The following is a 24849-nucleotide window of genomic DNA, read 5'->3' as shown; positions in this document are numbered from 1 at the left end:
GTCGACTTCCAGCTGCCATATTTTACATCACCACGAGTCCCTGTGCGCCGGCATCATGCTTGCTATCATGCTGTCTGGCCTTCTGCGAAGGAGAGCAGGAGCTGGGTACACGCTTCCTCCATCGCTCATGGCGCCTCTCGACCCTCTGCGGGCTCGCATTGCGTCCATGTATCCGTTACCCCATACATCGTTGCCAAACACATTGTCAATGTCATCCATCTCGCTCAGCACACTCTGAGGCGGTTCGTGCTCGAAGACTGTCTGCAAATCCACGTGTGCGCCGAACGACTCCCAAAAGTCTAACCATTTACCCTTGCGCGCTGACGAAAGAGCACTCTTCCGCTGCCATAAGTACCGTCGCTCGAACATAGAGATGAGCAGCAGAATTGGTGCATTGAGTACCCTAATTGCCGTGACATTGATCTTGTGGAACCAGCGGGGACTGGTCAAAAACTTCATTGGTAGCAGGATCACCAGAGCCAACACGTTGAAGGGTGGCCGATAAGCGAACAGAGTATCGGACTTCACACCCTCGAAGGTAAGGACGGCACGGCGAAATTGTATCTCCGCTGTCGAGTTTTTGGCCAGGTTAGAGTAGGTGTTGCTGAGCATCGACACGAGGATCGTCAGGAAAAGCGTGTTGCCTATGAAGGCGAACAGTATCATGAGCATCGGCCCAAGGAAAGAATGAAACTCGACACTCTTAGTGATGCCCGTTCCATCAAGTCCGAACCAGATCCACAACATCCATTTCGAGATAAGAAGCATAGGATGCGAGACGTAACCGTCTTGACTCTCGCTCAGCCAGTGCATAGCTAGAAGGAACCCGCCAAAGCACCATACTGTGACGCAAGTCAGAAACGTGAAGTCGCCCATCATCGCTCTCAGCGAGATGAACAGCATGTTTTCTGGCATGATGCAGAATGCTAAACGTGGTAGCAAGACTGGTGCGCCAAGTGCCAGAATATCGAGGGCTTGTTTTCCTAGATGCTGTAGACAAATGTTAGGCTCGATACTATTGTAGAGATCATCCGTAACACTTACACCAGAGTTCTGGGAGAGACCATGCATGCGCACACCGAAATACGCCAGAAATATGGCTGCAAAAGATACATCAAGGAAGGCCCACAAATTCTCTGTATGCACCGACCAGCCGTGCTCGAGGATAGAGGCAAGTTCATCCAATACCCATCCGGCTGAATACACACAGAAGATTAATTCCGGCGTGGTGAACGTCAAGTGCTCCGGACCAACATCATGAGCTTTGTTGGTCATAGTCAGGATATATAATAGAAACAGCACCAAGAATTGGCATATCTCGAGTACATTTCGATTGCGGGGGACAATAAGGCGGTATTGATTGAGTATTGGCGCTCTTCTAGGGTCGTATAACGAGATTCCACGATTCTTGTACCGGTCCGGCAAAATGTCGATGAAGGTGGTAGGAGTGTAAATGATCCGACCTTTGTAAACCGCATCAACAATCTTTTGACATGCAGACGCGGCGAGAAAGCTCTTGGACTCGGAGATGATGGCAACCTCCAATGCTGTCAGAAGTCGTTCCTTGCCACTCCGCCTTCTCGAGAAGTGGTCAGCAAGTGTCCAGTGAAACGAAGGTCTCACTTCCTCGATCACTTCGGCAGGGGCACCTTGGAAAGGCTCGAAGCCCGCTACCAGGATGTTTGCTAACAATAGCAATCCGTCCCTTCCTTCGTGATCCTCATCGAAGCGCCGCAAGATACGACTTGCGATGATCTCGCAAAGGTTTGCCCGGGTAACATTGACCGTCTGATGATGGGCCTGGAATGCTTGCTCGCGCATGAATTGCACTCGATTAACGAGTAAGCAATAGACTGATTTGAGTGTGAGCCAGTGTCCCTTATTGTGAGCATTTCAAACAGCGGCTAGACATTGCTTACCGACTGATACATCCTCGGGGTCGTAGAGATGATCGAGCAGCGGTCTTACAACTGCAACATTCATTCTCGGACCTTTCAATTGCTCCAAACTGTAGGGATCATCTGCACAGTCTTAGCTTTGCCATTGTTAAGATAGCATATGCACTGTGCTTACCAATACTTGCAATGACCAACCTTCTGATCCGATGTACTGTTGTGTAAACAGGTAATTTGGCATGAGGATTAGGCTGCCAGGGTATGCTGTCTTTTCGAGGAGGATAGCAGCCATCGTCGTCGGCGTCTTCGCCACTTTCGAGCAATGCTTCTTGCTCTTCACGTCGCCTCGCCATCCGCAAGGCCTCAGTAATACTACGGCTAGATTGCTCCTTCCTGGAATTGCGATCGGGCAATCGCGGTCGCAGTCGGTCAGGCGAAGGTGAATGCATTGTTATATGTCCACCGTTCCGCCGGTCAGGGGAGGTTGCGACTGATGGTACAGTACTGCTTCTTGGCATTCCACGGTGGCGAGGGCTGGCTCCCTCGTTGTCCTCGTCCTCGCTTGAATGCCTGGGAGGCGTGTTGGTGAAGCCCAGAGGACTTTCATTCTCATTTGCCATGTTGAACTGCTCAGCACTATGGCTTGGACTAGGCAACTCGTCCGACATCTTGATCTACTTTCATTGATCGTTTGTAGTTGCAATCAATAGAGTCTAGGCTACAATCCTCTCTTATCGGCTTGCTGGATGAGAAAGTAAAGCTGCAGGGAACTTCTCGAGAGAAATGGACAACTGCCCCACCTCGTTGCTGTGCAGTGCAGGGTGTCTGTAACGACGGACTGCATTAGCTTGACTTACCGCTTATACCTGTACAGGTATTATTGTAGGGCTATCAGGAATTACTCGGTGACACGATCGCCCCTGGTGCAACGACTCTACCAAGCCCACTCCGTGTTGGAACTAGGTACCTAATTACCTTACTTCGGCAGTGTACGCGCGATAAGACATGAGATCTTATCGTCATTTGACATCACACATCATGGAAGCAATTAACGCCAAGCCTTACGAGGTTCTTATCAGCTACGGTAGATCTAGGCGATAATTGCCAGATCGGCCGAGACGGCCAGCTGCCTCCCGCCATGTTATGACTAACACATAAAATCGGCTGAAGTACAATTGTCACACAAGACAGTTACGATCAGTTAGAGAAGTTCTGATAGACCAGTAGTTGTTGTAACGTGGTGTCTTCGCGTGACTCATACAAACCATACTCAGACGATTTTATATGCAAGATATATAAATCTTCAGCCTCGAAGTACTGTAAATTGGTGATAGGTAAGCGCAGTGTGCGAGGGTCCCTTCTCATACGGATTATGTATGAAAACGAGGAGCTGAAGTCTCCGTGATTCTGATCTCTGTATGGATTTTGCTGATGGGCAGGAAATTACAGATACGATTGATTGTGGTGCAAACATGGCTCCCCCAATGCCTGCACCGTGGCTGATCCCCAGTCCTTCTGAGTCGGCTCTAAAGCTGCACTATGTTGGTCAAAAACTCAAGGACTGCCAGGTGCCAGCTGCTGTCTTGGATGTGGCTGCTATCCGCCGGAATTGCAAGGCCATGCTGGATTGTGTCAATGCTCTTGGAGTCTTTTTCCGTGCGCATGTTAAAACACATAAGGCGAGTGCGATTCGATCATTTCTGACATACTTATGCTAATCTTCGCCCCTAGACAACTCAACTCACACGATATCAAGTAGGAGAAGACTCCAAGGACGTAAGACTTATTGCATCTACTGTGGCCGAGATTGAGCAACTGGTGCCTTTCTTGCTAGAGTGCAAGGCTAAGGGCAAGAATGTGAACGTAGGTTTGATCAACGACTGGGAGCTCTTATATGCTGATAGTGAAAGATCCTTTACGGTTTGCCTATTGCTCCGTCTCACATCCCGCGCCTAGGAGCGGTCACTCGCATACTCGGTCAAGGGACTGTCGCACTTTTTGTTGACAATCCAGAGCATCTGAGAATTCTGTCGCAATTAGATGACGTTGTATGGCCTGGAAAAGTTCCTGTCATGGCCAAGATTGCTGCTGAAGTACCATTCCGAGCAGGCCTGAGCCACGACTCGAAGACTTTGAGTCAGTTGTCGGAGATTATATCGGCAAGCCCAAAGGTTGAGCTGAAAGGAGCGTACGCCCATATGGGCAGTAGTTACGGCTCCGGTAGTCCAGCTGAAGCCTTGGACTATCTCATGCAGGAAGTGAAAGCGGTCCAGGCTGGTGCAGAGATGCTCACAAGATCAATGCAGCCCAGTACAGAGAAACTACTTGTGTCTCTGGGCGCAACTCCAACCATCACTTCCGCGCAGAACATATTGGAAGATAACGAGTGGAACCGCAAATTCAGAGCCTACTTGGATGAGGTAAAACAAAATTTTGATGTCGAGTTTCACGCCGGGGTATATCCGGTCCTAGACATGCAACAGATGGCCGCACGTGCTCGACCAGCAGAGTCCATGAATCGGCCACTTCTTGCTTATGAAAACCTCGGACTTCGTATCATGGTAGAGGTGGCAAGCGTCTATACAGAACGTGGTCAGCCCGAAGCTCTTGTAGGAGCCGGATCTATTGTCCTTGGTAGGGAGCCATGTAAGAGCTACCCGGGCTGGGGCGTGGTGACACCTTGGCTCGAAGACAAGCCAAGCGGTGATGCACAGTTCTATGATCCTGAGGGGTCAAAAACCGGATGGATAGTTGGACGTATCAGCCAAGAGCACGGCACGCTGTTGTGGCAAGGTTCGCAAGAAGCCATGCGGGAGCTCAAGATTGGCGAGAAGCTGATGGTCTGGCCGAACCATGCGTGTATGGCAGGGCCAAACTTTGGCTACTATCTGGTGGTAGATTCGGACTCGTCAGACAAGGATATTGTCAGAGATGTCTGGATCAGATGGCGCGGTTGGTAATGGAAGGACCAAGCGTCATGGTAGAATCTAGTGTGCCTTTAGAAATCCGTCTTCGCTATCATCGTCGTCCACTTTTATTTCTGTGTGAGCTTGTGCTTTGACGAGTGTTTTCAACAGTTTCATCTGCTCAGTAAGTGCAGCGTTTTGCACCTGCACTGCATCGAGCAAGCGAGTCTCCGCAATTCGCCGCTCAATTTTTGCTCGATCCTGGGCATTTGATAACGATGCTCGCCATTTTTCTTCTCTTGCTTGTATGTTGTCCTCGGCCACCTTGCGACACCGCTCAAGCCATGGTATCCCATTCAGACTGATATCTTTCAGACCGGCGGAGATTTGGCCATTTGGTTCTGGCACGATATTTTGAAATGAGTCAATTCTGGTGCACAGCAACAGAAATTGGCGCTGATCTTCCGTTATAATTTTGTTCAAGTGATCATACATCCAGCCACCCTGATCGTGCCATTGCTGCTGCCATTCCTTGAGAAGCGTCAAAGTATCTTGACACATCGTCTCTGTTGCAGATGCCGCATCGTAAGTGGCGTTAGATCTTACTGCTTGACCTTCACTTTGAGCTACGAGTGGCGTGGAAAGCCCTGGATTAGTCACACTGCGCTCTGGCTGCCTGTGCTCCGTCGTCGGGTCGTTCGTTGTAGTCAGGTCTATGATTTCTCCACGATGGCAACTTCTTTTTTTCGGGCACCATTACTGATCTGCATGTTGCTGTCCTGATACTGAGTCTGCTCCACCCAGAGCTCGCTTCACTGAGGTCTCGCTACTGGTATGAGGAGGTAGTACTTAAGCAGATTTGTCAATTTCGGTTCGGATTTTCGTATCCGTGTTTTCACTGTCGCCTAGCTTTATAACAAGAGACGTGACCAAAGTTGGCACCGTCGTCGCGCGTACATGATATTTGATAGCGCTCTCATTGGATTGAGGTCGAACAAGGATCATATTGATATCGGCGTTCACTTCGACCTGATTCCTATTACCGAGGAGCTCTTGGAGATCGCTTTGCAAAGCTATCACAAGCTTCCGTAACTCAAGACAACGATTGGCAGTGAAGTTGTGGAAAGCCTGCCCGCCCTCAAAACAGTCTCGCACATCAGAAGTTCCGAAGCTGTAGTACACCCAGACATTACACGTGGTATATTCAAGTTTCAAGATGCAAATTGCAAAATGTGGGGAGATCAGAAGTCTTGATAGAGGGTACGACTGCTATTCGGGTTGTCTGATGATCTACTCGAGAAGACAACCAATGTGGATGGTAGGGACAGAGGCCTATCATCGCGGAATCCTGGTGGAATGCATATAGCTAGGTAGTTTTCTTCTAGCGCGTCCAACGCGTACCTTATGTTAGCGTCTGTGATGCGCCTCGCTGTACCGGTGCACGTGCAAAGTGGACGAGACCTTACTCTCGTGGTGGCATGCCCTTTCCATACTCAAAGGGTTCCAGTACGCCCGATTGATCTCTCACTCATCTCGATGACACACATGTAGGAGGACATTGCAGCCATCCGTCACTGTTTTTGTCACAATCTGCATTGAACCAAGATGTGGAAGTGGAAGAGGTACTACTTTGCGGTACCTGTTCGGGCGTTTGATTGCGGGGCCGGGCCCGGTGGCTTCGTCGCTAATGCAGGTGCACTCTCAGTCAGTAGGTCGATTAAGGTAAGGTAGGTAGAGTACCTAATAATATTTTGAGCCTCTTTGCCTGAGGTACAGCACAAGTACAGCACTAATTGATGGGGCCTGATGAGCCACAATGCACGGGAGGGGACCATTCGTCTCAAATCCTCGAAACAAGGCCTGTGTGCAGCTTGTATCCTCTCACTCCACTTCGATATTCAATGTCACGCCTGAATCATCCGCGCAACTTTCATTGCGCGCTTTTCGCTATGTTTTGACTACGATCGATACTGGCCGGCGACACATGAACGTGCGCCGTAATTATTGTGTCAGCCTCATCCGTTTACACAACGCTTAGTCGCTGCTGGCAGAAGTTCAGCTTGGGTGATGGAGCGCCCGCGAAGCAGCGAGTCTGGAGACCACAGGCGACAGGATCACTCTTCGAGTCGTGAAGTCAGCAATTCGGACGATGGATTTGATTCAACCTCAGTGTCAAGTAACGAAGAGGATCTGGCCCCTACCCATCCGATAACTGAACTACAAGAAGCATTCGAGGAGTCTATTATTGAAGCAACTGAAGATGTCAAATATGACACAATACCTCTATCGGCGAATTATCCGACTGCAGAACTCCGACGGCAATACCTTCTGGAAAAAAGTTCCTTCGATGAATCGTGGATTGCACGTTGGAGACAGAAGACTTCAGCGAAATGCCATCCGCTTCCCAAGCTTGTCGCGCAAATTATCTTTGGCATGCATCTTCTTTATAATTACCAAGCCAAGTCTGATGCAGAAGTGGTCAAAATCCTTCAGGCTCATGTAGATGATATCGACGGCTTCCTAGAAAAGACCACTGACGACTTCGACTTGGCGATACAGGATATAGAGGAGCGTTTGGATTTCCTTCGTCTGCCCATGACCCATCTTGATGTTTTCGATGTTATGCTTGACGACAAAACCTTCCGTGTTCAGCTTGTAGATGGGAACGACAAGATCGAGCAAATAATTAAACGTACTGCACAGGCAATGAATGCTTCCCTCTTCGATGTGGAGAGAGGTATTCGTGCTATGAAAGAGTTGACTAGATACTTGGACAAAGTCAAGGATGATTGGCCAGAAGACTATACTGAGCTTCCTGCCATATACGCTGCTATGCGCGGTAATGAGGAGGGTTGGTTGGACTGCCTCCAGAGTTTGCAATTGAAAGGGAACAAATTAGGTGTCACTCTGGTTCAATTAGGCGCGACGATCGGACAGATGAACAGACTTGCTGCTGCCGCGAGCAGACGTAGCATGGTAAGATGTACAACCCCTTGCCATGATAAACTTCCACTCAACCGACCTAGATCCACGAAGCAAGTACTCTCACACCACGGTCGAAATACGCGAGCGGTGGACCCAATGCAAGACAGCCACGGCATTTGAGACATATATCCAAACACTCTTTGGACAAGCCACTTCCACAAGAGCCGGACACTCTTCAGCCGGCCGTCGATGCTACTCTGCCCGCAACACATCGTCGCTCCCAGTCTTCGGTCCTTCAGCGCGCGGAGGAGACAAGCAGGAGACCACGTACATCTATAGGTCATTTCCCCACTAAGCACAACTCCGTCAGACAGGAGCCTCACGAGCCACAGAATTCCCAATCTGCAGGAACTACTACTTTGGCGACCTTCTTGAGGCATTCTAAACCCCCAAATGCATCGCCAGATATTGATCAGCGAGAAACATATGATGCAACGGACCGCCGTCCACTTCCACAACTGCAAGTCAACGATTCAGCTTACTCTTCTGGCACCGAGCCCGCGCACAACAAATATTTGCGCAAGCAGTCGAGATCACCAGCACGTTTTGGTCTATTCCCCGATAGCAAACCCGCGACTCCTGTGTCCTCACGACCTACGAGCGCTGCAACTAACAAAATGACTTTGAGCATCGCCCCCACATCGACACCAAACTTGTCTGGGCCTTCTGCACCCTTGGGGAAGTCTAATCATTTTTCTCTTAGAAGAATGTTCCACAGGAAGTCTAGGTTACAAGAAGCTGCTTGATATACTTCCAACAACGATCACGACTTACGACTAACTTCTGTGTCTCCATCAATGACGGTTTGGCTATCTTACAGCCGTCTCATCTTGGCTCAAATTTTGACTACAATTACATCACGCCTTCGTCCTTCTGGACGTGACTTTGAATTCTCTTAGGACAGCTTCCTTTCCAATGACACTAGATAAAAATTCGCCGTGTGCAAAGTTGCAGTCGCGCGGGACAGAGTCGTACCTCCCTCATCACACGGTAAGGTAGGGCCAGCCTATTGCACTTGCCTCAATGTTAACTGCGAGACTTCCATATTCAGAACCGGGCGTGGTGGATATTCTTATACTCGATACCTCAAACCCTCCAATTCCACCCGATGACCTTGTCTTGGTTTGTTGATCATGGTCGAACACATGTAGTCTCACTACTTTTCATCTTCTCACTCGCTTTCTCTACTTCGATCACTCAGGTCCGCAAGTGGAAGTCATTTGGATAAGATTAATTTCTTCTACACCTATTTTAGCTCATAATGGCGTCCGTCGACCGCAGATTGTCCACTACAAGCGGCCAGACTCGTATATCGTCCGGTCGGTCAAGAACGACATCTGCAAATCCTGTGCCAACAGGGGGTGATATGTTTTCAGCCGCTGCGTCTGGCGTTCTCTCGATGCTGAAGACTTCTACTGACTCCGGAGACATCGGTGATCTAGCCTTCAACACCGGTCGCCTTCCTGTCATGCCCCGCCCGGCGCATCGGCGAAGAAACAATGTCGCGCGATTATCCACATCGTCCCGCCACAGCAACAACAGCTATACGCCGTCTCAGGTTTCCAAGAGGAACTCGAATAGTTTAGCTTGGGATGCTGTCTCTGCAATCTCCCAGGGGACACATGGCGCCCATAGCAGGCACGGTAGACATGGCTCACTGACGAGCTTGCAGACTCTGCAAACGTTACCTTCCTACGTGCCTGACAACAGATCGCCAAACAAAGAGGGTAACGGGAGTATATTGTCCTACGACAGTCGCCTGACCGCCCCGTTTTCCCCTGACGGGCGATCTTATTCCTTGACTCAGCCACAGCCAGCCTTTGGACTTACTTCACACAGATCAGCTGCGAGTCTAAGAAGTCAAGGTAGTGGGCCTCATTCGTTTCAGCGGAATGCTTACGCGTACCCGGCTCGACTGAGGCGCCCAGGTTATCGAGCTCCATCTCCGGCGTTGAGTGACCCAATGGAGCAACCATATCCACCTGTATATACTCAGGCCCCTCCGAGGGATGAATCTTATCTGTTGATGGATGGGTATAATCGCAGTCAAGGTCTTCCATACGGTCATGCATACCCTCGACCTGAAAGACCTCTTCAAACTCATGCTTCCTGTGCTACTGATGGGCCGGTTGCCCAGCGATACGGCGTTCACCAAAGGTCGAGCTATTGCTACACACAGAAACCATCGCAAAAGAGCCATCATGCCACAAGTCCCCACTTTGAACCACGATACCAAGGTCCTCCTTCCCACGATCCACGATACATGGATTCCCGGAAGGATCTAGTGAATGCTGTGCCAACCTTCGGAGAACGTTCTTCTCGGTCACGGAATGCTCCTCCTCAAGCTAACTCGTTACCATCGTCGTCAGAAAAAGGTTCTTCCGCTACGCCGTCCTCAAACCCTCCGACTCCAAGTGATGTTGGATACTCCCATATGGCTAGAGGTCCTATAATTGTCGACACAACAGTGGCAGTGCCTTCCGATAAGCATACCGAGCCTCATGGGTTCCCCAACTATCTCACATATGCCGAAGAGACTGGTCAGATTTTTGAGTTGGATGCAGCAGATGCCGCTCAGGAACGCGGATGTCTAGTGCAGCGAATCAAATGTATATTGGAAGACAAGGTGCAGCCGAAGTCCCCAAGTGCAGGAGCTCTGATATCGCGACAAGCATCTGGAAACGTCAAGCCCATGTATGCCGCGCTTGGCGACGAAAATTCAAAGTTGTCTGAGAACCCAGCGACGTCAATATCACCGAATGTGATACGTCAACACCAGGCTCTCCAGCCGATCGAGTTGCCTGCATTTCGCACGTCTGTTGATGCACCGATTGACCTTGAGCCTTCTGCAAATCTCACGTATGCATTGTCAAAGACGAACACTGTACCGGCCTCAGCACATGTTACAGGTATCAGCGAAGCTGTGCAATCCGAGAACCTAAGCGTTGCTCTACCAGAAGTAAGACGTCTTGACTTGGAATCAGAAGCACGCGAATGTGAAGAGGACAACCGTACTGACGGCGGCCAACTTCCGACCAGACACGTCTCCAGACCCTCGCAGAAGGTACCCAAGGTCGCAGAGGATCATGTGGAAGGCACTACATCGGACTGGGCCATATCGGGCGACATTATCGCGCCAGGCCAATCGAATATAGCGGACGGCTTAGCAGAAACGGACCATCACGACCAATCGCAGACATCACTTGATGGTCCCGTGAGTCCACTTGGCCCTGGAGAGAGGGCAACACGTGATTCACTTGTCAGCCCATTTGTCAGCCAAACAGACCCTGTCCTAGCCATGAGTGATGATCCCAGATTGTCAGGATCACTCCCTGAAGAGCGAGCAGCTACTCCGAGCCCGAGGTCACGGCCTCTTTCAGAACAATGGAATTCAGAACTTAGCATCCAAAGATTCTCCCTACCGTACGATCTTAGCCTTCTTAACGATCAAGATACCGGATCCGAAATTGTGACTGACGTCGCAGTAAGAATGTCAGTCCCCAGTACTGCAGACCATGGCAAGCCCCGAATGATAGGCCTTGCGACTAATGTCGACTTTCTGCCGCGTCGAGCTGAAGACGCGACTGAACGCTTGATCGACTTGAACTCCACTCGAGAGTCTCTCTTTCGCGTTGAGAAAATTTCACCTTTACAAATCAGGAAATGCGATGCTCCGATCGTCAATCAAGACAATCCACGAAGCACAGATCTTTCGTCGTTTATCCGTCGGTCTTTCCCACGTCGTCAATCAATTTGGCCTAACGACCATACTGATCCAACACGAACATTGAAAGATCTTCGCAATGCTGACTTGAGATACCCTGGCATGAGCTCAAGCCCTGGGCACTTACCGGGTCTGAAGGAAGACTCGCAAGAGGATATAAGCATCAAGGGTCACAGATCGTCATCATCAGGTCTCGGACTGACAATGCCTTCGCTCATTCATCCTAAGCAATCACTTGAGACGTCGCGACGAGTCGAAGGTCTATCACCTGCAAGCTACCTGCCAGCTCGAGCTCCAAGGATGACTCTCGCTGAGCTTCGTAATATTCCATCGCTGAACTTCAGTCGTCTTGACCTTATTGGTAAACTCAACGACGCTTTGGTATCTTGCACATCGGAGACCACCGACATAGCAAGGGGTCGTAAGTCCGCGAGCATCCATTGTCCCTTTCCTCTACGTCCATCATCTACCGAAGCGTTACGTGAGAGATATGCCAGCTTCTTCGACAAACCAGATGACTTCCAGGTTCCCGAACAATTCTACGGTGACCCTAGCGAAAGCGAAGATGCTGCGATAGATGTGGCAAAGGAGAGCAGCGGATTCATGGACTGCGAGTCCTCGGACCTGCTGGCGCACTACGAAGTCACAAACTCGGCCGGCCATACAGAAAGACCCAGTAGCCTGAATGGAGCCAGAAGTCAGTCAATTTGGACCCGCAACTCGTCGTCACGACCGATGTCTGGCCCTCTTTCAGCAGACGAATTGCTTAGCCTTACACGTGATGCGAATCGACTCTCCGTGCCTTCTGTCGCAGCATTGTCTGAGCGGCTCTCAGCATGGTTGCCATCTATCAAACACCTAACGTTCGGGAGTGCAATCGCGAATGACCAGGCTGTCAGAGAGACCCTCGATGAGATACATTTTCTCGGGAATCCACCTGATAGTGAAGGCCTTGCTCGTTCTTCCACCGGCCTCCGTCAGTTGGCTGCAATGGCAGAAGACATCGTGACAAATGGCACACATGATTCCACGGCTCTAGAGAGGAAAAGAACGCCGAAGACATCTCAAGAACTTCCTCCACTGCCTGAAGATATCGAGGGTCTTCCTTATAGCGATATTGAACAAGACGCGAACACAACAACACTGGGTACAAGCACTAAGTCTGCTTGCTCGGTATCAGAGCTACAGTCTCGGAAGTCTGCGCTGCTAAGGGTTCGCTCATTGAACGGTATCGACAACGAAATGCACTATGGTTATCCTGCATCTGCCGACATAACCCCTATGGGACCAATAACACATCATTCACGACCCTGGAATCTCGATGAGAATTATCCGTGGAATAGCAAGACTCTGGACATCGATATCGACTTCCCAGATCCAATTCTTCGTCGCAACACTAGTGCCTCTACGATCTTGCGTCGAAGCAGAATATCCTATGAAGAGAGAGGCGATAACACTAACGTTGAGGATACTTGTGGAACAGCTAGAGCAAGCAGTTCCCTTGCCAGCCGCTTGCCAATATGGCACGAGGCGTCCACAATGGCTGAACCTGCCATTGAAACTCGTGGTGTCTCTAAATCCTCTCTGATCGGCTCTATCTCACGCAAAATTGGCCTCACGAGCTACAGAACTAAATCAGGACTCCGGATCAGTATTGTGCCGGAGACTTCAAACAAGGCTGGTGACAGATATCGAAGTACTGCTCTCATACCACATATTGCGCTCAATCTGGACGAAGTATGTTCATTCTTCTCCGACTCGACGTCCAATAGTTCTGAGAAGCGCAGATCTTTTCGCAAGCATATCAACGCCTTGCGCTCGCGCCTGCCGGGTGGATTTCCAAACTTATCAACGTCTCGTTTGCATTCGCTCGACGCAGAACGGACACGCTCATTGGACTACCGCGCTCGGTTCTCCCAGACTGCGTGTTCAGCTTCCCTGTTCGATGATCGGTTTTCGGAACGAGAACATCAACCTACCTACGAAGGTTTTGTCGGTATGGGCAAGGTCGAGTTCCGTGTGAAGAGAGTGACCGAGCGTCTGAAACTCGTGCTTTGGAAGACGGGTCATATGATCCGCACTCTCAGTCACAAGCGTGATCCTGCTATAGTGCGCTCTCACAAGGAAAGAGAAAGAGCCCAGTGGCTGGATGACAGTTCATACTCCGGCACGTGAAGGGTTCTGGCGGGCGGTGGTCCATTCCACATTATTTTTCTTGGGGCTTGTGATTAAGTTTTTTCATGTGTAAAAACAGCATCTGTACGCCATTCACTACGAGCTGTTCGCTTGTGAGGACGTTATTGGAACATCTCTCATAACAGTACATAATTTCTCATAGTTGACATATGAAAATCGTGCATTCTTAGAGCCACTTCGTCATGATGGCCTCTGGACTCAAGCTTTTCTGGGCCATCATATAGTAGCGTAAACAAGAACTCGTCCGGTCCACGATGAGTCTACCTCGGAGCGCCATCTTCACGACACTCTCAAGACATAGAGTGGAGGATTTGACGAGGGTGCAACGGCAGTAATGACATCGCCAGCTTCCGGAGCAGAATGTGTTTTGTGTAAGGTCCAAGATAGGCATGCAAGACGACACGAGATTCAGACCAGGGTTTCCCTCCCCGAGCTCCCATCCAGATGTAACATCTGGTCGCAACTCTGCTACATTTCTCATTGGCCCAATGGAAGAGCGTGTGTCAAGTAGATCAATCGAGCAACAAGTGAGCCTCAAGTTGTATGCGCATACAGAAGTGCAGCCTCGTTGGACTTTATGGGTCCACCAGAGGCGTCTCGTTTATGCAATTCAAGCTATGGGTAGTTGGTATGCAAGAGCTTTAGTTGCTCTTCGATGTCATTGCGATTGTGATAAAGTTTCCCACTTCCCCGCTACAGCGGCGCCGGAGGAACACCGTCTCCAGCCACGGTTCAGTATCGTGAAGGTTAGCGATCAAGATGCCATTTTTCGAACAGGGTTATATGCAACTTGCACATGGTTTGGGGGTTAAATGCTTGATCGGCCCGCCAAACTACTGACTGGAGACAGACACTCCCAAGCAACTTACAGTATGTAAACTCCTTCTAGTGCTGTTTCATATGTGAAACTTACCGCAGAGTCAATGTTTAAAATACCTGTAAGCATTTTTTTCTTCGACTCCGTACTGTCCAATGAGGGACGTTGGAAGGCCGAAGGAGCTGCAGCTTACCGTATGTGGCTACAAGTACGAAGAAACAGAAGGCATGGTGAGCCACTTTCGCGATAAAGTTTAGTGAACCTCCTCCAGGCGCAGCGGGAACCACAAGGGCGGTGTCGAGAGGGATATTCTTTTGGTCGTAATAGTACAGAAGTACACAAGATGCTTTTCACTCACCCATATGTTGAGCTATGACTCCAGAGCCCGAAAGTCCCCAATGTAATCTCCTTCGCAATCGTCGTATGCTTCATTTTTAGCAGGTCAAGAATAGCATTCGCTTTCCGGTCGAGGTTGCACTGTTAACATTGGAGCTCATATCGGCTGTGACCCATGCTGATAGACCATAAGACGAGCACTAAGCCAGGTCTACAGACCGTGGTCGATCCCTATACCATGTGACTTCTGAGATGTGATCTAGTAATACTGCCTTACCTTACGCTGACGCTTTCCGTAATGCTAGTGCTGCTGCCATGAGGTACTTGTAGATCTCGGGCATAGAAGTATTGTAGAGCGGAGATGAGAGCACTACAGCAGGAACACACGGTTATACCATGCCGAGGGCAAAAGAATCGCCCATCACTGTGAGGTAAGCCTACGTGTGCATCTCGCGATGGAGTAGGTGTACCGCTGTCGCTTGTCAAAGCCAAAAGCTTTCCAACAAGTCGCGGTACCAGTCCATTCCTTCGCAGTGATGTCAGATACTTGGGGCTTTACTTAGCGCGTCGACGGCCCTACCTCGAGGTCCTGGTGGAGGAAGGTAAGCGCCATTGCTTTCTCTGAGGGACTCGTTATCTTCCTCCCTTACGGCAAATCGTCCATAGTTCTGTTGGTCTGATGAAGACCTACCTAGAGTTTCGTCCGAGATCGAGCGCGATCAACGAATCTCATGAGCTGTCAAGCAAGCTAGAAATAATATATGATGTAGTTGAGTAATCGACCCTAATTACCTAACGTGGTCACACTGTTCTGAGGGTGTTCCTCGCCAATAACTTCCAAATCCAGTTGTGTGTTCGGACAAGGTTCTGTCCTCGTTCATGCAAGGCAGCTGTAAACCATCGCCAAGTCAGCGAGCAGAGAGCTGAAGCAATCAGCCACTCCGCTGTGATGGATCCCTGAGTTGGCCAAGATGGAGTTTGGTTCGAAGCTGAGATAGCTTCTTCATGTACATAGGAATAGTGTCATTGCCAATACTGGTCAGCACGAAACAATAACGACCTCACCATGACAGAGACAGGGTGGACACGGGGAAGGCTTGTGAGTTGAAGGCTAGTGGTACCGAAGGAAGATCTGCAAAATTGTGTCTACAAGGAGACTACCGAACTCAAACATTACTGCAGTACTCCGTAATCCCGTACTGCATGCGACAGATGCATACGATCTACTGCATCGATTAACACTCAACCGCGAATAAGGAGAGTGCTGCGGCCAATCCGTCCGGGCCAAAATCCGCTCTGATGGTGTGCGGCTGTCCTGCAGCTATGTGGTCGATATTGGCGCACCTTCATATCTATGAAACGACCCTCAACGATTTACATCTGCATGCGCCTTACGCTTATTGTATATTGGTTATTGGGATCTCGACGTCCTCAACAATCACGGATAGGATCCTCTAAGATGGGGAATGTCAACATGGTGGCTTTGTGTACATTCGCTCAGCTAAGCAGCATGAGGTCGAATCAATCGATCTATGTGTTATATTGATGGAGCCGAGTGGTCGGTATTTCGCATACCGCATGCTCCTTTGCGTCCTACCAATCTATTTGACAGTGTTCGAGCACGTTGCGGAAGATTTAGAGGCCGCGCTATCCGTCCGGACTTTTGAAGCAGGGTATGTTCCATCTCTGAGACTCGGTACTGTGCACGAGGAGGAGCTGCTTTGCGGGGTTTCCATGTGCGATGGTATTCTTGTAGAGTGCATACAGTGGGTACCTTATAAACTGTCCTTAAGGTGAGCAGAAAGACAGCCTAGTACTGTAAGCTCGTCTCCTGCTGTGATAAACGCTGGGATGACCATGTACTGTACAGTACTACTTGACCATACACTAAGGTACATGTGATGCAGCACTGTATCGTGCAGTACAGTAGAAATAACGTCTCGTGGCTCGCCCAATAGCTGAAAGTACTATAAAATAAGTACATCAGCATCACACGTTCGATACATTGTAAGACTAGCCGTATCTTTTAGGCCCTCATCTGGGACTCTTGCGATAGTACGATTCATGCACGAGGCGCCAAGTCATCTTTTCCAAGGTCATGTCGCATAAGCGCTGGTTTAGTGAGGGCAAGATGCTTGGATGGGGGGCGCGACGCTCGCAATACTGTACCGCAACAGAACGCTCCGACCGTCCATATCTTCAAAAGCGCTGCTCGACGTCGCGATTTGGGCTTAAGTGTGTAGGTAACGATCACCGATTGCCATGTTGTCGCCAGCCACTTCTCTCACTTTCTTTACAGCGTTCAAGGGTTATTGCAGAAAACCCGTTATGATGAATCAATAAGCGGATCGTACGGTAGATTTACGGCATGCCTTGAATATACTCGACCAGTGAGACCAAGAACGTGATTAAACGCAAAACACAGCTTTGGTTGTCCATCCTCAATTGGTAAGCTGTAAGGGACAGCTCTAACGATCCTTGAGGTAGATGCAGTAACTTGGTACTTTGATTGCGCACTAAGGAACCACGATTGCCTTCAGTGCGGTACTGTACAGGTGCACCCCTACCTACCTCCAACATCGGATACCATTTCCGGCATTGAGACATCCACAAGTAGGAGAGTGACTATGCTAGTCACACGTTCATAATGACTGAGTTGACCGATCCAACGTCAGGATTATGCCCTGCAGAACAACGAGAAAACCTTTTTAACTTTGATCGGATTTTGGGAAAGAAGCTTAAACCGTGCGCCGCTACCGGTACCTAGCTCCAGTAGTGTAGTTTAGCTTTCTCGGATCCGAAAGCACCGCGCTCCGAACCCGACACGACGTCGCCAACAACCGTCGAGCTTGTCGTCGTGGTCTGACCAATTTTAGGCCCAGCATTGGTAGAGCTCTAACGCTCCTCCGCGGGTCGTTCACGCACCATAGTCTTGCAATAGTTAGTCAGGTCCAGGGCCAGATCTTGGGTACAAGCATGTGGCTCTGTTGATGGTTTCTTATAGCGTCATCATGCTCAAACGGCCACACCCTTCCTTGCGCGTGGTGCTACATATATATGCGTTTGTCCACCCAGTCAACTTTAGCGTTTTCCCACATATGTATGCCAGGCTCGACCAAGCTTTTTACATAGAGTTTTTATTCTTGAGCCTGTATCCCATACAGTATACATCTGATCAAGACTTACATGCCGACTTGGGAATTGTTACTTCGACAGCTAGATGCCTAAAATGTCGATGCCTCACAGGACGTCCTCTTCAGACTCGGATAGCATCAGGAAACGGGTGGGCAAAGCTTGTGACAGATGTCGATTAAAGAAATCAAAATGCGATGGTAGTTCACCATGCTCAAGGTGTAAGGCCGACAATGCTATATGTGTCTTTGGCGAGAGGAAGAGATCTCACGACAAAGTCTATCCTAAAGGGTACGTATCAAAGAAGAAGCTATTCCAACTTGTAACCACAGCTGATATTTGACAAGATACGTCGAGATGTTGGAGCAACAACAATCACAGCTTGTAGCTGGTCTACAAGAAACTTACCGTCGACTTGTTGCCGCCGACATGTGGCCTGGAGCGAAGCTAGAGGAGCACAATGGCCAACCTCTAACACACGATATTCTCGCGGGACTAGATCTCCTGGAGCCGAAGCAAGACGGCAGCGGCGAGATGGAGGGGTTTGAAGAAGACTGCCGCTCACTCGAGCGACGCATGATTTCTGCGGGCGCATCTTACTCCGCTAGGCGGGGTTCCCTCAGTTCCGAGTCAGACCATGAGCACAGTCATGGTAACCGGAGCACTACCACTTCCTCACGAGCTAGTGTACAAGATACACCAGTAACATCCCGAGCTCAGCCGATATTCGAAGACGGTTGGAGCTTCAAAGCATCACCATCACCGATCACGTTGAGCCCACCTCCAAAGATGGTGCGAGCACAGCAGCAATCATTAAGGCCATCACCATTGAGTATCGAATCGACCAACCAGGATTCATACATGACGTCTGCCTGGCAAGACATGACAATTGCACCTGGGGGCGGAGTACTTCACCCCCAATTCAGTGTCAACGATGCAGTGGTTCACGATACATTGCAAACGATGATGGACAGCTTCTCGCCTCAGATCGTCTCTATGGTCGATGTCGACTGTAGCACGATACCATTGGACCAACCATACGGCAGTCAGCCACAAAACTTCGGACCTTACAACCCGCAGGACTGGATGATGAGTGATTCGGTGGATGTCGATTTCAGCAAGTTCGTTCAAATCTCGACGTAATGATCGCAATCAACAGCCACATTGGGATTATTGACTTTACGATTCATGCACAACATTTGATCACATTTATTTCCAAGACCCTGGCAAGCCCTCGCAGGGGTTCTGTACATCAAGGGCAACAAACACCAATGCCCTAGGCTTGGGCGGAGTGTACTTGGTCGGCTCCTTGCACCCACAACATGGAAGAGCCGCGTGCCACACGGATGGACTCAGCGCTCCAGATTGAAGGAACAAAATAGGCGTGATGGGAGCTTGGCGATCTCTGTAGGAGATAGGCTTGCGGCGCGTTAGGCGAATGGAGCTGGGAGGTTGGCTGGTACAATTCCATGCATAGGACTTAATTAGGGGCTTCAATCTATCATTCTTAATTCCGCACTAGAAATTTCTTTTCATGTACAGTAGGCTCTCGTACCGTCAACAATGCGGGTCGCCAAGCTGCGGTAAGAGGTCTCGCTTGTATGTCCATGTCGACATCGATTGTCCTATCTCAACTAGTTCATCCGGATCTTGCGGCCCATCGGAGGATGCTGTGGTCGTCTCATGCTATCAATAAGTGCATGCAGTCAAGCGGCGGCAGTACATCTGGTCTCGTATACCATATTACCGTCGGTTGACCATTCTCGGACAAGCGCGCTTATCTCCTACCGTATGCCCTTCGCGGACAGCGCAGGATGTCGCTATTGACGCGACCGACGTCCAGATTTGTGGGGAATCTCTGGTTAATGCAGGAATCTAGGCTGTCCTTCACGCCCCAATCCAAGCGAGCCTTACAGGTAATACTTTCGAGGTAACAGGGCAGTCTTGATGCCGGTAGTGCAGCTGAAGGATTGAATGCAGGTCCAGTTCCGATAGGGTGTGACCTGGAACCACATGGAATGATTAACGGCCATATCGCCCAGCCAAGCAATCTTTCGCGCATCTAAGTGCAGATCGTCTGTCATCCTGCCTTACCCCGTGGTTGGTAAAACACCCAAAAGCTCGTTCCGAGTCCGCTTCTTGTCTTTCTCTTTTTTGCTGTTACTCGATGTGGTACATTTGACGTCTCTCAATTAGGTACCTATCTGTTCCTCATTTCATCATCGTCCCTGCTACCCGTTGATGCTATCCCTTGACACCGTCACGATCCGGTGCCCTATCTCCTTTTTCTGTTCTCAGAACGGACAACAGTCGTATCAAGGAATACGACAATCATGATGAACAGAGGTCAAGCTTGCGCGGCCGGCATTCAAATCTTTCAGCGGTTGTGGGGCTCGCTTTACCTACCGGAGATGCTCCAATGATAAGTCTCTCCAGGGGTAAAGCTGTAAGGCTGCTGCGAAGCTGAACAAGTTGAACGCTTTTCGGCGAGGCTTGCGAAGGGTCAGAATCGACCCGACGATCCCCAACTGCCAATGCTTATGGATCCTCTTGTGGATCAAAAATGATATTTCGACGTCGTGTCGAGGAGACCAGGCAAGAGCTGTATCGCCTAGATATTTGCACATTGCGTTTTATGTATGGCCTAACAATCATTCGACCGAAAGATGCTGTAATGCAATTGCTGTTCTGCCTGAAGCGGTGGAGCCATTCAGGCTGATTGGCCCCTCATCCCCACTCTATGACGGTCGAGCTCGTGCAGCATACAGTACTTCATGCGGTGCTGCCCTTATAGCAAGATGGATAAATAGGTTTTCTGATCGCGAACAAAATAGATTGAAGCAAGGCAGCGCGCAAATTTTCTGCGAATCTCTTACCAAGTCTATCATTCGACAAATATGAGTCAGGACGAGTTCTCGTTCCTGCCGCAAGGTGCTATCATCCAAGAGGTGCGCATAGCTGGGCAGAACATTGTGCAAGGATTCACTATTCCCGGGCCATATCAAGATCTCAATAGCGCCTTCTTTGGCGAAACAATCGGCCGAGTTGCCAACCGCATCTCTGGCGCGAAGATCAACAGCTTGAACGGAACGTCTTACAGACTTGCTGCCAATAATGGACCCAACGCTCTCCATGGCGGGCCCAAAGGATGGGGCAAGCAGACCTTCGAAGGGCCGACGCCGGTCAATCGAAATGGGAAAGAGGCAGTCTTATTTACATACTTGAGCAAGGACGGAGAGGAGGGATACCCAGGCACGGTGGAGGTCAGGGTCTGGTACACGGCGGGGCACGTCGAGGATCAAGGAATCAAGAAGACACAACTTGAGATAGAGTACGAGGTCGAACTCGTCGGCAATGAAGTCGATGAGACCGTCGTTGCCATGACGAACCACAGGTATGATTTTCTCGAATCCACATCATCGTGATCCCATCATCACATCAGTCGACTGATGATTTTCGCCTTCAGCTACTTTAACATCTCCGATGGCTCGACGATTGCTGGCACCGAAGTCGTGCTCGAGACAGATGACTACCAAGTGGTCGATGACTTGGACATCCCGACAGGGGATATCAAGAAATTCCCAGGTGTCAAGGCAGGCCAGTCGTTCGTGCTCGGTGAAAAGGAACCCGACATCGATCACTGCTTCATCATGAACTCGGACCCTTCGAGCGTGTCGTTGGACACTCGAACGGAGTCGCCGCGTAAGCTAGTCTCTCTCTATCACCCTAACACTCGTCTGCATTTCGAGGTCTTGAGCACGGAGCCTGCCTTCCAGTTCTACACCGGTAAGTATATCGACATTCCGGCCACAGAAGGCACACCTGATCGAGGAGCCCGCAGTGGGTTATGCGTCGAGCCATCACGATACATCAATGCTGTCAACGAAGAGAAGTGGAGACCAATGGTTCTGTTGAAGAAGGGCCAGCTCTGGGGATCGAAGATTGTTTACCAGGGATGGAAGTGCTGAGTAGCGACGCACGACAAGTTCATTACCGCGGCTGTTTGTGCTTAGCTAGACTTACGCCCGAACTAATTTCCATATCCGTCAATGTGATCCGTGGCGAAACACCAGCTTCGCTTTATTCATGCTAGTAGGATCCACACACTGCTTGTGCGCGAGCTCGATGGAGATCTCGACATGACGTGATCAAAAGGAGAGTCTACTGTACAACGCTACTCTGGAAATGCCACATTGTTCTCCCAAGTGACTTGTTTTTCATTCGCAAAGCGCTCTGAAATGCACAGTAATCTCGACAGATTCGCATCACTTACTTGGCTTCATGTACATTGACAGAGATTTTGACTTTCGGATATGTTCTAACAGGACAGATAGTATTGAGCCCTGCGAGACCTCCGCTCGAGCACACCATGGAATGGTAATGGACTTCAGAGATAAGGTACAGTAGGTATCTGCAAGAAAACGTGATATACATCAGCCAAGAACGGCCGCGAGTGCATATTCAAGCTTTGTGAATAAAGTATAAACAGGAGAATTCGTATAGCTGTCAAAAGCCTACTCAAGCAAATGACATGAGATATGCGACTTAACAAAGTATATGACGCGCTACAGCAACGGTTGGCTTTGGAAAGTTCCATCGCAGAGCTGCGCCTCGTCTGTGCCCCCCCCTAAAGCAATGCCATGCGGCCGAACGAAATCATTGTCCCCTATGTAGCACAGGTAGATAGCTGCACACACAACAAGGACCGAGTCGTCGTGGCTCAGGAGAGCGCAGACGTTCTGATGTCATGCATCTGCACTGGATCATCGATCTACCCACGAGAGCATTTAACACACCGCGCTGGCACGGTGAGGTGTGAATCAGCGTGTAACTGATAGAAAGCCACAACGTGGTATCAGATCCAGCTTTGAAAGAAAAAAAAACAGGTACTGTAGGCAAACTGGAGGCCCGCCCATCTATATTTGACAGCGATTCTGGCGATTGGCTTTCCTTCTCCATGGGTGGCGCACGCGAGAGGCTTGTTTTCTTTCGAACTCTATCATGGTTCATAAGCACAGCTCTCATGTGGAGGACGCAGGAATTGGCGAGTACCCTCGATCACTCAGATCCGATCCGAACACTCCGTCCCGACTGACTGTGCGTTGAGGAAACCACAGAATGCCTTACCTGTGCATTCGCCGCCATTCCGCAATCACACGAGCTTCTAATAGCCTTATGAAGCCTTAATGTGCGCTAGGCACGGATCGTTCGTCTAAAATAGAGGGCACGGAGTACTGTACTGTTCGACCGTAACGCCGCCATAGTCCGGCATGTCTTCGGCACGGAGTACTGCACTGCTATTCTCATTTGGGTAGTCCCACAATCCTCCTCCATATTTTCTGTGAAATTCCGCCTGGGGACGACAACGGCCGTGCATGGTGATCGGCGTGCCCGTGAGGCATATCCTTTCGATGATCTTTAGACATGTGTTTGATATTCTCTACCACAACGAGAAGACTACAACGTTTGACACTCGCTTCTGTGTCCGGCACATTTACGAGACATGCCCGGCTTCAAGGTTGGAACCGTCCGACAGTTATTTGTCTTGCATTGATGCTGTACTTATATCTAGCGTTTTCCCTGAAGTGACAGCTCCGTTGCAGCTGTATGTATGTGCTCGTACCACTCAGTAGAAACATGTCGTACAGTAGTGCAATCCTGCTCTCCATGCGGAACTTGATCATGAAATTGGGACCCGATTCTGTCAAGATTCGTCTGACGTTGAGTCGGGACTTCGCCCGAGCCAAGAAACCTGTAGTATCGCAGAAGTGATAGGCTGCAATACATCCGTCAACTGTCTAATTAAGACATTGTGTGTATTGGTGATAAGACTACGGTCTTGTTTGAGATTTCCTAGACAGTAACGGGGGTTAAGCGTTTGGAGCGGTTGCAACATGATGCAGCCAATTGAAGTCACGGGTCCGGCAGTGGAATGATGATTCTCGCTCGTCGTCGTCGTTATTACCGTCATGGTACCAAGTTGATGCATAAGAAGACACGGGGAACCAAGGCAAAGATTGACGCCTTGATCGCCTTCGTGTCCATCCCATGCTTCCAGAAATGAGGATCTCATCTCACAAGATCCCATAGCAGACAGCACGGTCGTTCTCAACCTGTTTTCTCAGCGTTCCAATGTTTGGAGCTATAGTACAGCACAGCAAAGGTACCCCACTGGTATGTGTTGAAAGAGTCATTGTCATGTTGTAAGAGCCCCTCTCGCCAAGGGGGATGTTTTCGATCCAGGCATACGAGTTGCTGTCAGGGTGGTGCCACTGCGTTGTTCGCGTCTGCCTTAGCACAATCATAGTCTCGGTTTTCCCAGCCTGAGCGTGCTAGGCAGCAACGCAAGCTGCCAATAGCAGGGGTAGATCCATCGAAATTCGTTACAAGTACGAAACCAACGAGTCATGTCACCCGATTTTGGAGATCGTTTCACGGCCAGATGAATCTAGATCCTGGTGTATTAAAGGTTCGTGGTGTCACCGCCAGCCCTGATGTCTCCAGAATGAAGTCAAGTTATCACAAGCAAGAGATTCCCGTAATTAATTCGATGAGGTAGCCAATCACTTCCCTGTGATGATTTTCAGAGCAGCCAAGCGTGTCCGGCACAGATGGATGTTCGGAAAACCCCCATGTCAGCATCAGGTGGAAGTGCCATACTGTAACAAGGGTCGCGTTCCGATGATGTGCAGGCTCGATATGCACAGCTCAATCTAGAACCTGTCTGATGTGCTCTATGACACATAGCGAGTCCGGGGAGCGTGGGATATACTGCCATCAACGGTCGACAGATCTGTTAGAGTCAAATGTCGTTGCAGATGAAAACAATTAATATCACGATAAGAGGAAAGTTAGAGC

At 49.7% G+C, this 24849-nt stretch overlaps 6 protein-coding genes across 10 annotated transcripts; 5 read left to right on the top strand and 1 right to left on the bottom strand.

Moving 5' to 3' along the window:
- Positions 1 to 27: 27 nt before the first annotated feature.
- On the bottom strand, positions 28 to 2563 carry AAFC00_006685 (uncharacterized protein; the record flags this gene model as incomplete). 2 transcript variants are annotated; one of them, XM_069346675.1, is made up of 4 exons in its annotated part: positions 28 to 990; positions 1045 to 1853; positions 1920 to 2021; positions 2074 to 2563. In XM_069346675.1, the coding sequence occupies 4 exons, from the start codon at positions 2561 to 2563 to the stop codon at positions 28 to 30; spliced, it is 2364 nt and encodes a 787-aa protein (XP_069199551.1). The 2 variants fall into 2 exon arrangements, with proteins under 2 accessions (XP_069199551.1, XP_069199552.1); XM_069346674.1 differs by having other exon boundaries at positions 2074 to 2515.
- Positions 2564 to 3367: 804 nt separating this feature from the next.
- On the top strand, positions 3368 to 4855 carry AAFC00_006684 (uncharacterized protein; the record flags this gene model as incomplete). The annotated part of the gene is made up of 3 exons (XM_069346673.1): positions 3368 to 3574; positions 3627 to 3758; positions 3806 to 4855. The coding sequence occupies 3 exons, from the start codon at positions 3368 to 3370 to the stop codon at positions 4853 to 4855; spliced, it is 1389 nt and encodes a 462-aa protein (XP_069199550.1).
- Positions 4856 to 6868: 2013 nt separating this feature from the next.
- AAFC00_006683 (uncharacterized protein) lies at positions 6869 to 8532 on the top strand (the record flags this gene model as incomplete). Of its 2 annotated transcripts, none has more annotated exons than XM_069348364.1 (2): positions 6869 to 7777; positions 7828 to 8532. In XM_069348364.1, 2 exons carry the CDS (start codon positions 6869 to 6871, stop codon positions 8530 to 8532), a joined length of 1614 nt encoding a protein of 537 aa, XP_069199549.1. The 2 variants fall into 2 exon arrangements, with proteins under 2 accessions (XP_069199549.1, XP_069199548.1); XM_069346672.1 differs by having other exon boundaries at positions 7235 to 7777.
- Positions 8533 to 10049: 1517 nt separating this feature from the next.
- On the top strand, positions 10050 to 13685 carry AAFC00_006682 (uncharacterized protein; the record flags this gene model as incomplete). Of its 2 annotated transcripts, none has more annotated exons than XM_069346670.1 (1): positions 10050 to 13685. In XM_069346670.1, the coding sequence occupies one exon, from the start codon at positions 10050 to 10052 to the stop codon at positions 13683 to 13685; it is 3636 nt and encodes a 1211-aa protein (XP_069199546.1). The 2 variants fall into 2 exon arrangements, with proteins under 2 accessions (XP_069199546.1, XP_069199547.1); XM_069346671.1 differs by having other exon boundaries at positions 10221 to 13685.
- A 4394-nt stretch (positions 13686 to 18079) lies between these two features.
- On the top strand, positions 18080 to 19134 carry AAFC00_006681 (uncharacterized protein; the record flags this gene model as incomplete). 2 transcript variants are annotated; one of them, XM_069346669.1, is made up of 2 exons in its annotated part: positions 18080 to 18282; positions 18339 to 19134. In XM_069346669.1, 2 exons carry the CDS (start codon positions 18080 to 18082, stop codon positions 19132 to 19134), a joined length of 999 nt encoding a protein of 332 aa, XP_069199544.1. The 2 variants fall into 2 exon arrangements, with proteins under 2 accessions (XP_069199544.1, XP_069199545.1); XM_069348363.1 differs by having other exon boundaries at positions 18089 to 18282.
- A 1754-nt stretch (positions 19135 to 20888) lies between these two features.
- Positions 20889 to 21959, top strand: AAFC00_006680 (uncharacterized protein; the record flags this gene model as incomplete). Its single annotated transcript, XM_069346668.1, has 2 exons — positions 20889 to 21385; positions 21458 to 21959. 2 exons carry the CDS (start codon positions 20889 to 20891, stop codon positions 21957 to 21959), a joined length of 999 nt encoding a protein of 332 aa, XP_069199543.1.
- Between the last annotated feature and the right edge of the window lie 2890 nt (positions 21960 to 24849).

This window comes from Neodothiora populina, assembly GCF_041146345.1.
Source record: "Neodothiora populina strain CPC 39397 chromosome Unknown canker_contig_8, whole genome shotgun sequence".
NCBI lineage: Eukaryota > Fungi > Ascomycota > Dothideomycetes > Dothideales > Dothioraceae > Neodothiora > Neodothiora populina.
This window is presented reverse-complemented; position numbering and strand designations above follow the sequence as displayed.